This window comes from Quercus lobata, chromosome 12, assembly GCF_001633185.2.
Source record: "Quercus lobata isolate SW786 chromosome 12, ValleyOak3.0 Primary Assembly, whole genome shotgun sequence".
NCBI lineage: Eukaryota > Viridiplantae > Streptophyta > Magnoliopsida > Fagales > Fagaceae > Quercus > Quercus lobata.
The window spans coordinates 21,740,025-21,757,102 of record NC_044915.1 but is presented as its reverse complement, the minus strand read 5'-3'; the positions used below and the strand labels follow the sequence as shown (position 1 = coordinate 21,757,102).

Here is a 17,078-nt window from a genome sequence, read left to right as displayed (position 1 = left end):
GATAAGTAAAATGAAAACGGGCCAAACAAGTGAGTTTAATGCCTGAAGGCATTGGTTTAGAAAATGTTTTTTAAAATTTTTTAATGAAAAGAGAGGCAATTTTCTTTTTATGCAACTTTTTATATTTCTCATAAAAATAGTATTAGAATTTTCCTAAAATAAAAAATTAATAAATGTTCTAAAAATACCCATTATCATGACTAAAAAAATCAATAAGGAAACAACATAAAGTGTAAAATAAATGGAAAATGGTATGGTTACAATTTATTTTTTTGAAAAAAATGTAATGAATAGTTATTGATAAGTAAAAAAATTATGAAATAAGATGAGAATGAATCAAAATTTGCTATAACAATATTTTGTAAAAATATTATAAAATAGTTTGTAACAGTAACATCACTCATAATAAATAAAAAAGACTCCACAATAAATAACAATGTCCTGTGTATGAGTTTAAGGCTGTAACTCTTTTAACTATATACCGTATTGTAACTCTTTCAAAAATCCTCTTCCCTCTCTGCCATGTGTGTGTGACCGTAGCAATATGCCTTTTGGTGAAAAACAAAAATCCACGAAGCTTTTCCATGGGCTGATCCGGGCTTTTTGTGTTTGGGTTGAGATGGCAATGGACTGGCTTTTGATGGCAGTGCGTTGCTGGGTTTGAGAAATAACGGTGCTCATTAACATGAAACTGACCGTTTGGGCTGAGATGGATAAATTTGGAATGAGGAAAACTAAATAGTAAATACAAAAAAAAAAAAACAAAAACAAACTTGAACCATTATTAACTAATCAACCCTGCTTTTCATAAGATGAAATATGATCAATTCAACAGCTAAAATGATCAGAATTGAGTGAAATTTATCAGGACATATTATGATACAAAACATGGCAAATTCTAGTTCTACAAAAAGAAAAGACAGCCTGTGCCTACAATTTTACAATACTATTGTTTATCTCTTGCTCTTCAGTTACTGCCTACCATGCTCTCCCATGAATCTAATGGAGTATAAGCCTAACAATGTTGGCATACAAGAAAGTGACTACTTCAAGATGAGTGGCTTCAAAAAAATGACAATACATGAGATATTACACTACAAAAAATTTACTCCTGCTTGCTCAATTACCAAAGATCTTTCTGTACATCATTTGTCTTCCACCTTGATTGTTAGTCAAAAGATTAAAACTTGAGCTGAACCATCTATAATTGCTGCAAATCAGCTTGAATAGGCTTTGTAAGTATATTAGTGAAGAATTTGCGTATCTCTGGTACAATGCACTTGATCAGTTGAGAGTACCTACATATTTGCATCAAAAGATTTTACACATTTTAATAATTTAATTTGAAATAAGCAGACTTATATAGGTAAACCTAGTCATTTAACTCCAGTCAAAAACTCAAAATTCTACTTATTTTGAGAAACAAATTTTAACCTCATAAACATTCATTTCCCTGGTCCAAACCCAAAGATAAAAATATAAACCAAGCAGCCTTGCTTCATAATAGAAATACTACTCAAAAGTATAGACATAGAAATTCGGCCAAATATAGCATACCATGGTTTGGCACTCAATTTGTCAAACTGCTCCAAAATAAACAGTATGCATGCTTTCCTTAATGACATAGCATTAAAGGCTTCTGATAACTCGTACATTAGGGAAACATTTTCCACACAAATATCCTTCAAAAGATCATGAGAAGCCATCAGATGAACTGGTAATACAGAAATGAAAAGTCAGTTATTGAACTAATTCCATAACCAACCTGAGCAATAGCATACTCGCAGAGATGCTTAAGACCATCCAAAAGGTACTGATCAGCAGCTCTGAGGAGATCCTGTGCAATATCCAGACTGACTTCTACTGATCCTGTGTATATGAATCTAAAAGCACAAGAAAGATTAGAAAGTATTAGCACATAGTAGGGTCCATTTACTTCCATTCGTAGTAATGTGGAGGTAACTATTGCAACAAGAGGGAACAAGCCAAGCAATAACAGGGTAACATTGCAGCCTTTACTGTAAATGGTAATAATTACAGGAAACAAGTAGAATATAAAAACAGGTAAAATAGAACCCAAACTCGCACCTCATCATCAACTCAAACACGTCCCATCTAATATTTGGAATCTGTATGTCCTTAGCATCCCTCTCCTGCAAGACATAGTTTTAAGATTTTATTACACAATAAATAACCCCCAGGGCCATTTAATCCTTTCTGCTACAGAAAAGACAACTTTAACCGGACCATATTTGATAGGCAAAAATGTAAGACACAAATCAGATGGGCCAGCTTGACATACTAATTGATGAGCTAGCTTATCAGCATTAAGCTTTTGTCATTGTTTCTAATGAAAATTTGAACTCATAAGTTCTTTAAAGTCATGTTTAAGAGAAAAGCTAGCAACTGAACAAAGAGGTAATGATATCATCAAATTATAATGGACACAAACAGAGAACTTTAATTTAAACCAGTACTCACTCTGTAACCACCATCAAACATTGCACGGAAAGCATCCGAAGAAGCAAGCAGACAAATTCTGTGAGCATAGAACCGTTTACCTGATAAAAGAAAGGAGTATACACAAGTATAGCATGTTATGCTAATTGAAATTCATAACTCACCAGCTGGCATGAACATAAGCAAATCATTGTTCTCAATAAACTAGTAGAAACATATGCAAGAAAATTTTCTAACCTTCAACTAAGAAGGTGACATCAGAAAGCGTAGGATTGTTCACATATTGCTCACCCAAATACACCTGCAACAAGAAATTAAAAAAAGACAAGAACCAAAAAGAAAAAATTAAATGTAGTTATTCTGAATGTTAGTGAAGAAAACTATTTACACTCACCAAAAATCATAAATTTCAATACAGTTTTAAAGAGGAACCATTATTCAAATGGTGTTAGATTTTTAAGAAAAACAAATGATATTCATAGGAAGAATAGATCCACCCAACACAGCCTTCCCTTTCTTTTTTCATTTTTCTTTTTTGTTAAGGGAGGGGGGACTGGGGGAGAGAGAAAGTGATGGAAGTGGGGTGTAGTAAATTGCATTAGGTCAGAAAAGAGGAATCTAACCTCTTATTCAAACCTCAAATACATGGGAGATGCTCATGTCCTACTTTAAATAAGGCAGGCAGTATACTAGAAGTCACCCAATGATTATATATTCACAACTATCAAAATTAATGAGGTTGTTCAAGCACATGAAGAACCCTACTTTGTCACGCCCCCAAGTCCTAACAGATTCAAACTAAAGATTATGCAATAATAGGCATGTTAACCAATAAGTCATCAATGAAATAACCTGTGGATTCGGTGATGGAGGAGCAGCATCTACAGGAGAGAGTGAAGTTGCCTTGGTAGCCAACTTGTACAGGGCCCCTGAACCATCTTGTTTCTGCTTCAGGCTTGTAGACTGTAAAAGCTCAAGCAGCAACTCTAAACCTGCAGAAAAAATGTATGTGCAGCAAGAAGTTAGCACTTGAAAATCCCATAAGAATAGGACCAGTGAAGTAAACCTGAATGCCAAAAATAACACAATGCTTGAAAATATGTGAAACATTATTACCATTGCTATCAATAAAAATAGCTTTTCGATCATCGGGTGCACAAAGATGAGCAAGAGCCAAGGCAACCTGTATTTGAACTGCCTTTTCTGAAACCCGCATCAGATATAGCAAATGGTTTAGTACCTGTAAAGCATAATAGGAATTGGTACACAGGTCACACAAAATATGTTTATACAATTAATACTATTATCGAGTAAGACCTTAACTAGATAAACATAAGGCTAAAATGGTTCAAGCCAAAAAGACAGTATTATAAAAGAGGACTCACACGTCCATGAATCTTCTCCTCTAATCTTTTGAATGTCTTTGCCACACAATCTTTAGTTGGCTGCAAGCATCAAATATCAATTATAAGACAGGAACAAGACAATCAAGAGGATATGAGAGAGAAATCAGTCTTAGTATAAGACAAAGCCACAAAGAAAAAAAGCAATTCCTAGAAATAGTTGCTATAAATTAAATTTAGATTTCTTTAAAAGAAAGCATACTTGAACAGTAAATTCTCCTTCTTGAAGTTTCTGAACACCGCCAACCTTGATAAGATCTACAACATTATCCTTCGGAAGAAGCTTAAAATTAGTTATAGTATTTACCAGCACCAGATGATTGACAAGGGACAGATTGTTCTAGAAAATTTAAATTAAACAATAAACCAATAAGCTCTACCTCATTATCTGCAAGACCATATATAGCAAATGCAGAATTATGCTGCAAAGCTCCATTTCTTGAGTCAATAAGTTTGAGTAGAGGCACTATACCTCCACTATGAGCAATGCCAGCTTGGTTGTGCTTGTCCTAAAATCAAAATTATTTTATCAGGCCAGGGAAATATACATCCCTTGCATAATATGCAACCAAGTATCAAAAAATAATAATATTGATAATTGCACAAGTGAAAAGGAAAGACGCTAACCTGTGCCAACCTCCCTAGTGCAAAAGCTGACATCTCTCTAAGCTGTGCATCTGGGGACTTAAGCATCTCAATTAAAGGCTGGACAGCACCCCTCTGAACAATGTGCACCTGCATGAACATCCATATAACAGTTAATAACCAAATAATAGAATATATCTCCAGAAGAGGATTCAGAATATGGAAGCAGTAGATTCTAAACAAAGATGCAAAATTTTTAATCCACCTTAGTATCAGAATCGGCCCCAGCAAATTGACCAAGTAACAGAGCCGCTTCTCTTTGGCTCTCCGGACAAGAGGAACTGTCATCAAAGTGACAAACTTAATGGTGACCTTTAGTTTTAATGACTAAATAAACTGACCCAGTAATAACATCATAACGTGTGCATCAGCAAACAGGTTTTTTTTTTCCCCCCCCTTAGAAAATAGGAAAGATTCAACAAGCAAATATCATGTAGTTACTACAAACAAGTTATAGCTCTAAAAATTAACAAAACTACCTGAAATCAGCTAATCCCCTAAGCAAAAGCGAATTTGACTAGACCAAAAGAAGGCAACATTCAGAGATTAGTATTACCTAAGCAATCTGATAACAGGTTGTAAAGCTCCAGCAAGGAGAACTTCTTTTTTAATTTTTGGGGATGAGTGGACCAGATTACCTATTACACCAACCTGAAAAATTCCAGAAAAGTCAAAGATTGCTCAAAATATGGTAGCAAATCCCAAAGATACACAGAATGAAATAGGATATTATGGATAGGTGCCAACCGCTTCATAATGTATAGTGGCATCTTCAGACCAGAGCATTAGTATAAGGGTTGGTAGAGCATTACATTCTACAATCTGCAAATTTGCAATTCATATCAATAGCTGTACTAAGAGAAGGATAAAAAGTAATGTGTAGTAGAGAAAAATCCATCTACCTGAGTTTTGTTTTCATCATTTTTAAAAGCAAGGGTACGTAGGGCCCCTGCAGCTGCTCTTTGTACCTTTGCATCAGTGGAGTCGAGCAGTTCAACAAGAGGAGGAATGCCACCTTCAAACCTGACATGTACAGTCAACTATATCACAAAGACAATGGAAGAAAAAGGAGATTCAGTAGCAAGCAAGGAAACAAGAATACCTGACAAAGGTTTTAATAACACTATTCTCATGAGCAAGGTTAGTTATTGCATCAGCAGCTCTCCTAATAACACCATTGACTGCTCGGGGGTTACAACCATTCTTGTTTCTCTTTAACAAATCCACAAGATGGGGTACAGCTCCAGCATCAACAATGAGCTGTTGATGCTCTGGCTGTTTGAGGCAAATAAAGACAGAATACAAATGAGTTAAATATTACCATGAGCTAAAACATGAGCAGTGAATTTAAACCAAAACAATGTCCATAAAGAGGCAGAAATATATATGTTGAAACTACAGCCGTGTTTAATTATGATGTGCAACTAACCCAACCAACAAAAGGAAAATATTCCCTAGTTAATTCTATGTACATTACCATACTAATGATAATTCTCCACTTGCACACTGGTTTCCTCTTTATAAGTACAAACATACCATTAAATGCTAAATTACCAAATAAGGCATATAAGATGTGACAGACTATTTAATAATTTGGCATGTTGCCAGCCCGGGTAAACATATAGAGAAACTAGTCTTATCAGCAGAACCATTATCATACAATTGCCAATCTCTTACATAAATAAACAGTGTGATTCCTTGAATTTTCCCTAGCAATTAGCTATCAGGACATGGTTACAACATCTACTATTAGAAAACTCACAAAGAGATCAACACAACCTAATTTACAGTTGATAAGAATCACAATTCCAAAACAGTTCCACAACAAACAGACAAAAATCACAAAAATAGGACAATCACCACAACAAAAGATTAATATCAAAAAAATTAATGTCACAAGACAAGAACATATTCAAATTGTAATTCACCCAAAAAGCATAAACTAAAAGGCAATAAACTCTAATTACTTTGACAGCAAGAAGTCCAAGTGCAAAAGCGCTCCCTTTCTCCACCTCATGCTCATACAGCCTCAGATCACTGTCACCCTCTCTTACATCTGCTGGCACCTGGAGATGCTTCACTAAAGCCGGAACCGCACCAGACTCCACTATTATATCCACAATATCCTCTGCACACACAAATAAACCACCAAAAACCCTTAAATCCCAAAAAAACCTCAACAACCACCATAAATCCAATATATCACATAACCAAACTTATCAGTTATCAACAAGAACAAACCAAAATCATTATTCTTCATAAATTACTCAATTATTACACACAAATGTACTACCAAAGAAATCATCAATAGTTTCTCCAAAAAAAAAACCATCAATAAAATTACATAAATTCAAGGAATCACATAAAACCAAAGAGATTACACATAAATTCTTCTTCTCTTTGCTTGATGTATGATTTCAATAATTAACATAAATTCAATAAATCACAAATACAGAATAAAAAATAAATAAAAATAACAAATTAGCAAGTATTTGAAAACTCGACCTCATAAAACCGCTAATTTAACTCTTTGAATCACCATTTCCTGTCTAATCCAGTCATAACATACACAAAATACATACATATCTACAAACAATATGCATGTAAAATTCAAGAAATTATATGAATTCAATAAATCATAAACCAAGAGATCACATATATACGGTATATTTGACGACTCCACGTCATGAACCGAGTAATTTAACTCTCTGAACCACCATTTCTGGCTAATCTAGCCATAACACACACACGTACACAGCGTTACGCATACACATACTTATAAAAACTCTATATCAATCTGATGCGACGAAAACGGTACCGTTTTTGGCGACTTCGGCGATGGAAGCGGCGGCGCTCTTGGCAGCAGCGCGGTCGGCTTCGGAGGAAGAGAGAGCGGAGTTGAGAACACTGATCTGAGCGAGAATATCAGGGACGAGATCACGATCAGAGGCATCGCGTGGCTCGGAAGCGAAAACCTTGCGATCGTCTTCGCTTCGGTCTTCGAATTCCGGCTCGAGCTTCCGCTTCAAGCTTCGCTTCGCGGTGGTGACTTTGCTCAGAACCATGGTGGAGTGAGAGAGAGAGAGAGAGAGAGAGAGAGAGAGAGAGAGGGTAGTTTGGGAAGAAATGGGAAATGTGGTGGTTATTTGGGAGAGAGAGTGAGAAATGTAGTGTGAGGGATTTTATAGTGGGAAACCAATTCTAGTTTTGGTGATAAATAAGGGCGCCCGCGCTATCGTACGCTCCCGCGCTTGGGAATTTTATGAATTCCTAATTTCCGCGTTCTCTGAATTTTTTAAAGTTCAACTTTTTTTCTTTTTTTGCAACAATACCATAATATTTATTTTATATTACCCTAAAAATAAATAAATAAACCTAAATTATATCTATATTTTGGAAAAAAAAAAAAATATATATATATATATTATAGTTTATGTTCTATTAAATATGTAAATTATGGTTTTCAAAAAACAAAAGTAATATTAGTTTCAAATACTAATTTGTGCGGATTATGAATTCAACAATATCATTTTTTGAATTCTTAAAATATAAAAAATAAAATAAAAAACATTTCCGTCTTTAAATTTTAGAAATGTTATTCTTTTATCCATCAGTACAATTCTATTATAATTTTTGTCAGTAATTTATATCTAATAAAATACATATTTCACTTCTCAACAAAAAATAATAAAATACATATTTTATGAACTAAAATATAACATAGACTATATTTTAGAGACAAAAAAATATATCATCGAGATCATATTTTGTTTGTTGTTATAGTTTAGAGTTTTTGAACTCAACTAAAAATCTCACAAGAAACCATGTTTTGGAAGAGCAAGAAGCAAACTATTTTTTTATTTTTTTCACTCATCTGTCAAAGTTGAATGTTGTGTTGTATGGCCTTCATCACATTCACATGTGGGCTCATCTGGCTTCTCAAATTTAAAGGCTATGACATTGTCACAACTATCGATGACCCCCTACAACAAAGTAGCACTCTACATTGTTGCTAATCCCATGTTCCAAAAGTTTACAAAACATATTGAGTTAATTTGTGATTATTCAGGAAAATATTCAAGCTGGACAAATCCTAGCTTCTCACATTATTTATGCTCATATTATAAACATGTTCACTAAGCGTCTTGACTCTTGAGTCTCTTGACAAATATATCAATTTCATCAACTCGATCAGTAGCAAGTTTGGCATTCATAACATTCACCGCCAACTTGGTTTGTTCTAATGAAATCTCTAATATCTTTCCCTTTTTATATCCTATTTTATCTTCTTGTTCTCTTATATTAATATTACTACAAGGAGACGTAAAAAATATGTGTGTTGAACTATAAAAATAGGATGAAGTGAATAAAAAGAAAAGGTGACTTAAAATTTTTTTTTTTTTTTTTTTTGGGTGTACAGGAAGATAAAGATAAACTAGGCAGCCAGAGTGACTAAGTTAGCAGCAACTTGTCTACAAAAACTTTCCCCAATCTCATCTGCATACACTATATCAGAAACATCAACAAATGGGGGACTATCGAAAATAACAAACTCCTCATGAGCATGACATCCATTCTTAGCTAAAACATCTGCACATTTATTTGCTTCCCGGAACACATGCTTCACCTTGGTATGAGGAATCAATTCCAGTAATAATCTGCAATCCAACAACAAGGAAGAGTATGCTGTATTGGAAGAGTTCCTATAATTAATTAAGTCTACAATGACTTTCGCATCAAGTTCAACTTCCAAATTTTGCACACCAAGCTGAATGGCTAATTTCAAACCATCCCTAAGTGCCCAAAACTCAGCTATTATGCTTGTAGTATAGCCAATATATCTAGCAAAACCCTTTATCCAATTTCCTGCACTGTCCCTTATGACACCACCGCCTCCTGCTCTCCCCTCACGGGAGAATATTGGAATATCCCATTTGTTTTTTGTGGATGACTTAAAATATTCTTTTTGAATATATATTTTTTTCTTTGAATGTAGGCACGTTTTTAAAGCGCATCAAATCGTTTATTCTTCCTTATTATGATATTTTACATGGTTATTGTTGGATATATTTTAACAATTTACTTTTATGATAAAGCAAAAGGAATAACACACAGAACTAAATATAAACAATAATACAAATAGATATGACAGACAAGAGCAATAAACAACATACTGAATATATTTAAAGAAAAATCTGCAAATAATTAAAAACTTACAGACCAAATGCGTGAAATGATGAACAATACTGATCAAGTCTTGTGTTTGACACAATTTCCTTAAAGTAGATTTCGCCTCTCACACAATTATTGTGAAGCTTTGAGACTCACAAATGTTTGCCTCCCAAGATAAAATGATCTACAACACGAAAACGAAGCACACAAGGTTGTGCTCTGCAAACTACTCAATGCATCTTTCTCTCTCTTTGACACAAAATGAATGAACAAAAAATATTCTCACACTGAGAGTTTTTTCTGAAAAGTCTTTTTCATGAATGAGAGACAATAAAACTATACGTAACTTAAAATTGAAACATTGTTTTAGAGATAACTGCTGTATATAGACTTACTGACTCAAAATAAAATAATAAAATATTATTATTAATTGGATAAGTGGGCCTAGTCCACACATGCCTAAAGCCCAACCCAATATCCAACCCAAACTCATATTCTCTATCATTTCCAATGTGGGACTCAAGGATTTTCAACACTTATAATAACATCTTTAAGTGAATATATAAAACATCAATTTCTTATTCACTCTATACTATTTTTCCAACAATCCCCCACATGAATAGAAATTGATAAAGCACAATGCAAATGATGATGCAGACACAGAGAGAGTAGAATAAAAGTTACTGTATCGGGAGAAGTAGCTTGTGGCTTTGAACTTTCCTTTGTGAAAGACTATCGGATATACTAGCTAACCAATGAACATGATATCTTGAACTGTTCAATCATTTGTGTATACCGAGACAATAGAATTCACATAGCTCCTATAGTGATAAAAAAATAGTCTCCACAATTCGGTTGTCCCTTTGAACCTAGATCTTGAGATCTCTAGTCAGCTAGGTTGGGTTGCCATCCCGGAGACTTTTATGTAATAGGCTTTAACCCCATTCCCCTCAATGAGCAGTTTACTTGCTTTTCACTCAATCAATTGATTACAGATCTTTTTATAATCTGGAAATACTTCCATTTAAGAGCAACTGCCTCATGGTCTTGTCTCCAACAAATATGTAGAGACCTACCATAACTCTATGCCCTACCAATATATACAAATAGGAGGCATAAGTATCCACAATGCATGTCTATTTAGATTTATTGACTTCCCAAAAAAGACACATGCTCTTTGCATAAAGTGTTCTCACTAGACTGTCGTCACATTTCTCATGTGATTGAGACAAGACAAGTCCATTAGACGTATTAGAAATTTTCATTTCTTGTATCATATCTACAACACTTACATGAGCATATCCCACAACAACATAGCCTCTTGTGATATATTTCACATCACACACTAGTTGCATTAAATCTAAACTCATTTGACATCATCTCATTCTCAAGTTTTTCATGTCATTGGATTGAAACTTGCTTCAATCTATACAAAGATTTAACAAGTTTACCCACTTTGTTTCCTTGTACAAGAATCATAAACCCCTTTGGTTTATTGTGTATCAAGAAAACTCACATCTTCCTTTTATTTGTAGCCTTGTAAAACAAGTCTCGCATTGTAATAGTCAATAATTCCATCAACTCTCAAATTCCCAGGTGGTAGATCTACCAACTACTATGCATAGATTTCAAAGATGGATTTATTGCACTATTGACAATCTTGTTTCCAAGAAGGCACATTAGGATTTTGCTTCTTTGAAGTTTTAAGTTCATCTTCTAATATATAAATTAGAAAAATTGGATCAAACAACCATGACGTTTGTCATTTTACTACGCTTAGGCTCAACCTCTCTTCCATCAACTCTTGATCATGAGAGATACTAAACGTAGACTCAAACTTTCTTTCAAGAAAGTTTAACACTTGAAATATATTCTAATTAATTTTCATGCATATAAAAATAATAGATTCATTAATTAGAAAGAACTATGCACTACTGTTATGACCATAACCAATGAAAACACAATCAATGGTTCTTTATCATTTAAGAATAAGAACCATAACCTTCATTAAACACCCCTACATTTAAAGAATTTATAGAAAGACGATCACTCTTTTCATAATTCACAAGGTGTCTTAGTGGTTTCTTTTAAGGCATCTCAATGAACAAATAATTGGTGGAAATAATAGCTTCCCCCCACAAGTTCTATGGTAATCAAGAACTTATTGCACATTGAGTTATTTCTCAACTTTATTCTTATAATGAATGGATATCTCTAATGTCTTACCCTTACTTACTTAATAAGCACTCATAACAAACTCTTGTGCATTCCAAATTTTTGGCAACTTAAGTATGTTTAACTAAGGCATGTAACATATATTTCATCCAAAGAAATATTACAAAACAAATATTGGGATTAAACGCATTAATATCCAATAAAGCTCACACATGCCCAAAAATATGTATATATATATATATATATATACATACATATATATATATACGTGTATGTAATTAAATAAGGCTATATATGCTCAAATACAACAATCATGTGTCCTTCATATCAATACAAACAATTGAGCCTTAAACTTTATAAATAAATAACACCTTTGGCCAAGGGGTGAACTGTAGACTCTCTAACTTAGAGTGAAATCCCATAATTACAATCTTACTAGTGTGCAATTGGTCTCATTCTTGGGCTTATATCCACACATTTGAAATTATTAATAATAGCTCTCATAATGCTATTTAATTATCAAATAGAGGATCACTTGATGAATTAGTAAAGGCTAGCCAAAAACTAAAAAATGGCAGCCACACCTTGAGAGCATTTAAAAGGATTCAAAATTTTTTGCCTCCATCAAAATCTCCAATTTCCTTTATTCATCTAGCCCAAACACCATTGCACATAAAAAGGTCAAGAACATCCTTTCGAACAAGCACCACCAAACGTGGTCATCTTTATAAAGTTTAAGATTAGATATCAATATAAATAATTCATCTAACAAATAATTATTGAAATATCTCGTAAGCAAAGGCCAAAGACACATGATTGACATTCACAGCATATTCAGTTACTATGAACTATAAACCAGTCAAGCATCATGCATATCACTAAGGATATTCACACAATGAATTATAAGATTTACACAAATCCAAATAATTCTTAAATCAATTATTAATCATGAAATCCCAAGCTTAAAGTCATGTTTGATGATGCGTTACGAGTACTATTTATCTTCAAATAATATACATATATCAATCGGCCAAAGATCAAACAAATCGAAACTGCAAGGTCCATGGAAAAATTGAAATTATCCATGTCAAAGTTCAATCTTGAACATAACTCATTGGCCAAGTTTAAGAAAATAACTTCCAAACGTTACTGTGCAAAATAGAAAGTAAAGCTATCTGCAGAAACAGAGTAGGCACAATGCGAACACACACAGAATACCTTTCGCAATAAGCGATAAACCCAAACAAGTTTTTTCCCGCTATTTCAGAATACACAAGAATTTGCATGCAATGATGCTAACACGGAAAAAGAGATAAGAGATTACAGATACAAAGCAAACATCAATCATACAATCTACACACATGACTCTACACCATGCCCAGTCAATCAAAAATTCAAAGGGACAAATATCCAAATATTAAATAATATAAATAAAGAAGATGAATAGATATTGAAAAATAAATATCACCAGCACAGTCAAACACGTAACCGACGTTATCAAAAGATCAAAGTTCACGATAAACATAAAATCAGTTTTCTAAGTTTTGCGCAGTGTATCTATTGTTACCGATTTAGAGTTTTTCAACCAACACAAAATTCCTTTCACCGTCAATCACAAATGTAAATTAAAATATATAAAATCTGCTTTAAGATAGTTGGATATATTTTAACAATTTATTTTTGTAATAAAGCAAAAGGAATAACACAGAACTAAATATAAACAATAACACAAATAGATATGATAGACGAGAGCAATAAACAAAATATTGAATAATTTAAAGAAAAATCTGTAAATAATTAAAAACTTACAGACCAAATGAGTGAAATGCGAATTACTCAATGTCTCTTTCTCTCTCTTTGACACAAAATGAATGAACAAAAAATATTCTCACACTTAGAGTTTTTTCTGAAAAGTCTTTTTCATGAATGAGGACAATAAAACTATACGTAACTTAAAACTGAAACATTGTTTCAGAGATAACTGCTGTATATAAACTTAATTACTCAAAATAAAATAATAAAATATTATTATTAATTGGATAAGTAGGCTTAGTCCACAAATGCCTAAAACCTAACCCAATATCCAACCCAAACTCATATTTTCTATCATTTTCAATGTGGGACTCAAGGGTTTTCAACACTTATAATAACATCTTCAAGTGAATATAGAAAACATCAATTTCTTATTCACTCCATATTATTTTTCCAACCGTTATTTCATTTTCATTTGCAAAATAACAAGAAAAATATTTATTTCATTTTCATTGACAATGCTTAAACCCACCATAAAAGGCATCTTGCCAATGTACTTTAAGAAATGTTTTCCTCTCACGCACGTACTGCATTTGAAAATAATCTTCTATCCTTCTGTAATTCGTATTGTTTTAATAGAATTGAAGGCAGTGATGCATTTTAATATTTCATTTCATTTCATTTTAAAATGTGAAATTAAGAGCACCCTGACGAAAGCCACGTGATTGTAAACAAGCCCAAACCAAAAACAAAAAGAGGAAAACAGAAAGAAGCCCAAACCAAGTAGAGATTGAGAATAACTTAAACTAGGTCCATTTGTTTCAACATGTTTGACTTAGTTGAAAAGCCTGCTGCTAAACCGACCTAAAGCCTTTTCATTTGCCTTATCCAATATTGGTATCTTCTACCTATCAAGTTCGACTCGATATAGTTTGAGACTTCAAATAATAAATTTATTTAATATTAACTAAATCAAGATTAAATTGATAAATTAATTACATTATTTAATGAATTTATTTCATATAGCGGATCAAATATCATGTTTCAAGTATAAAATTTAACAAATATATATATATATTTATATAAATAAAAGGAGGTTACTGTATCTTGATGTCAAAAAAGAAATAGGAATTGTTTAGCATGTGGTCATGCAGGAGATATTAAGTGGATAATGTCTTTCTCAACCTATTGAATAGGATATTAAGATCACAAAAATTAAAGTTTCAAGGCATTAGAAAAAATTAATCCTCATTAATTAGGTACATTTACAACATTTTCTTTTTCCAAACAATTTAAGGATTTAATTTAGTTGAATTTCTATTATTATTATATAATATTTGGAGGTGAGAAAAATAACATGGAACCCTTTTATTTTTATACCATTTACTATCATAAAATGTTGAGCCTTTTTATAAGTTAGCCTCTACCCAAGCATCCATTTTGGAGAAGTTTTTATGAAAAATTAAAAAAACTGTCAAAACATTAAATCATTTTTGCATTTTTTATAAAAATTTTCTAAGTGCACACCTAAGTAAAACCTTACTTTATCAATGCTTTTCGTATCGTGTTTTTCTTTTGTGCCTTTTGGTGTACTTTTTCACATCTATCATTTTTTTTTAATAAGATAATATAAACTCCATTCAATAAAACAATTGTAGAGCTCACACAACCATGCAGGCGTGTCAACTATGTACTCAAAGCAGCTTCATATTTATTAAATCAAGCATGTTTTTCACCTGTCTGCCATGTTTTTCATTTTGTTTTTGTCCATTGACTAGGCTAATTATTTTCTAGCAGTTGAATAGTCTTAGTCTTAGGAACATTATCCCTCGCTGTTTTAATTACTGGGTCTGGGCCACTAGGGCTCTTTGGTCCCAGTCCCAATCCCATTTTAGAATCATAAGAGCAACCACATCAGCTCGTAGAAAAAATTCCGTCTATTTTACACAAAAATCTACTTTTTCTATTTTATACTATCATTTTTACAAAACACCTACATCAGTTTATCTATTTTACAAGACTTTTCAATAAAATATTCATTCTTCATCAATTTTTTATTATTTTCCCTAATGGTCATACATTTTTAATTTAAACTTATATTTTAAGTAAACTACCAACACCGGTGGCTCGGCTAATGGAGCCGCTTGTGGTGGATTGTTAAAATAGTGGTTTCGACGAACACCGCCGATGCCCAAACTACCAAAATAGTGGCTTTGGTGGCTGCCCACCGAATTGGTGTCTCCGACCATTGTATCGCCATCACCGGTGGGCCGATTGTTGTAATAGTGGCTCCGATGACCGCCGTTGAATCGATGTCTCCGACCACCGTATTGCTAGAATCGGTGACCGAACCGATGCTACCGAATCGATGTCTACAACCAACGGTCATTTTTTTTTTTTGACCCAATGGTCATAATTTTTATTGTTATATCCACCAGTCATAATTTTGAAATTCAAACAGTAAATTCAAACCTAACTTTAAACCTAATGGTAAATTCAAACCTAAAGGTCAAATTTTTGAAATTCAAACTCAAGTCACATTCTTGCTCTATAAATATGACCATTTTCTCTCTAATTTCCATCCACTTCTACAAAATTATCTCTTCCATTCGGTTTTTGTTCTCTCGTAATGGATTTCCATTATGACATTGATTTTATTTTTCCAAATGATAAGCCTCCATTTGACTCATCTTTTGATGATGATGAGTTGGAACTTACTCTAGCTATTGCTATAAAAGAATTAAACAATGAAGGAGCATCAACATCATGTCGTCGTTTGGTTCAACCTCGCAGGTTTATCTGGCGTAATCCTTTGCAAGGTCATGACAGGCTTTTCTATGATTATTTTGCTGAAACACTAGTGTATCCTCCGAATGTATTTCGAAGGAGGTTTCGAATGAATCATTCTCTTTTTCTACGTATCCATTCAAGAGTTGAAGCTCCTGAACCATACTTTGTTCAAAAAAGAAATGCGGCTAACACACTCGGGTTGTCTTCCCTTCAAAAGATGATCGCCGCAATCAGAATGCTTGCTTATGAAGTGTCGGCTGATTTCATGGATGAATACTTGAGGATTGGAGAAACCACTGCAATAAAAAGCTTAAAAAAATTTGTTAAAGCGGTAGTTTCAATCTTTTCTGAAGAGTACTTGAGGTCACCAAACAACAATGACATTGCAAGGTTGTTAGCGGTTGGCCAACACCATGGATTTCCAAGAATGTCAGGGAGCATCGATTGCATGCATTGGAAATGAAAAAATTGTCCAAGTAAGTAGAAAGGTCAATATATTGGTCATACCCATGATCCAACGATAATTTTGGAAATCATGGCGTCTTATGACCTTTGGATATGGCATGCATTTTTCGGGTTACCAGGGTCTCACAATGACATCAATGTCCTAGAGCGGTATTCTATATTTTCTGAGCTTGCTGAAGGGCGTGCTCCTTCGGTTAATTACTCGATAAATGGTAA

The 17,078-nt window shown here is 33.3% G+C and overlaps 2 protein-coding genes across 3 annotated transcripts; one reads left to right on the top strand and one right to left on the bottom strand.

The window, feature by feature from the left end:
- Positions 1 to 394: 394 nt before the first annotated feature.
- On the bottom strand, positions 395 to 7,671 carry LOC115972444 (ARM REPEAT PROTEIN INTERACTING WITH ABF2-like). 2 transcript variants are annotated; one of them, XR_004087479.1, is made up of 20 exons: positions 7,327 to 7,671; positions 6,476 to 6,636; positions 5,611 to 5,783; positions 5,411 to 5,531; positions 5,256 to 5,330; positions 5,065 to 5,159; positions 4,714 to 4,789; positions 4,491 to 4,598; positions 4,244 to 4,372; positions 4,066 to 4,134; positions 3,846 to 3,905; positions 3,577 to 3,700; positions 3,313 to 3,452; positions 2,698 to 2,761; positions 2,482 to 2,561; positions 2,089 to 2,153; positions 1,766 to 1,883; positions 1,558 to 1,682; positions 1,128 to 1,298; positions 395 to 704 (listed from the first exon to the last, which is right to left on the bottom strand). XR_004087479.1 is itself a non-coding variant. In XM_031092733.1 (19 exons), exons 1-19 carry the CDS (start codon positions 7,571 to 7,573, stop codon positions 1,202 to 1,204), a joined length of 2,127 nt encoding a protein of 708 aa, XP_030948593.1. In that variant the 5' UTR covers positions 7,574 to 7,671; the 3' UTR covers positions 821 to 1,201. The 2 variants fall into 2 exon arrangements, 1 of the variants encoding a protein (XP_030948593.1); XM_031092733.1 differs by lacking the exon at positions 395 to 704 and having other exon boundaries at positions 821 to 1,298.
- Positions 7,672 to 16,236: 8,565 nt separating this feature from the next.
- Positions 16,237 to 16,860, top strand: LOC115970386. The gene has a single exon (XM_031090026.1). It carries the CDS (start codon positions 16,237 to 16,239, stop codon positions 16,858 to 16,860), a length of 624 nt encoding a protein of 207 aa, XP_030945886.1.
- Positions 16,861 to 17,078: the final 218 nt, after the last annotated feature.

What these genes read in the sequence shown, in the direction of transcription:
- LOC115972444 (XM_031092733.1), bottom strand. Translation starts at nt 7,573, where the DNA reads ATGGTTCTGAGCAAAGTCACCACCGCGAAGCGAAGCTTGAAGCGGAAG. An exon ending in GTTATTAAAACCTTTGTCAG is followed by an intron (nt 5,532 to 5,610) that starts GTATTCTTGTTT and finishes TGTACATGTCAG; the next exon opens with GTTTGAAGGTGGCATTCCTC. An exon ending in CCACTATACATTATGAAGCG is followed by an intron (nt 5,160 to 5,255) that starts GTTGGCACCTAT and finishes GGAATTTTTCAG; the next exon opens with GTTGGTGTAATAGGTAATCT.
- LOC115970386 (XM_031090026.1), top strand. Translation starts at nt 16,237, where the DNA reads ATGGATTTCCATTATGACATTGATTTTATTTTTCCAAATGATAAGCCT.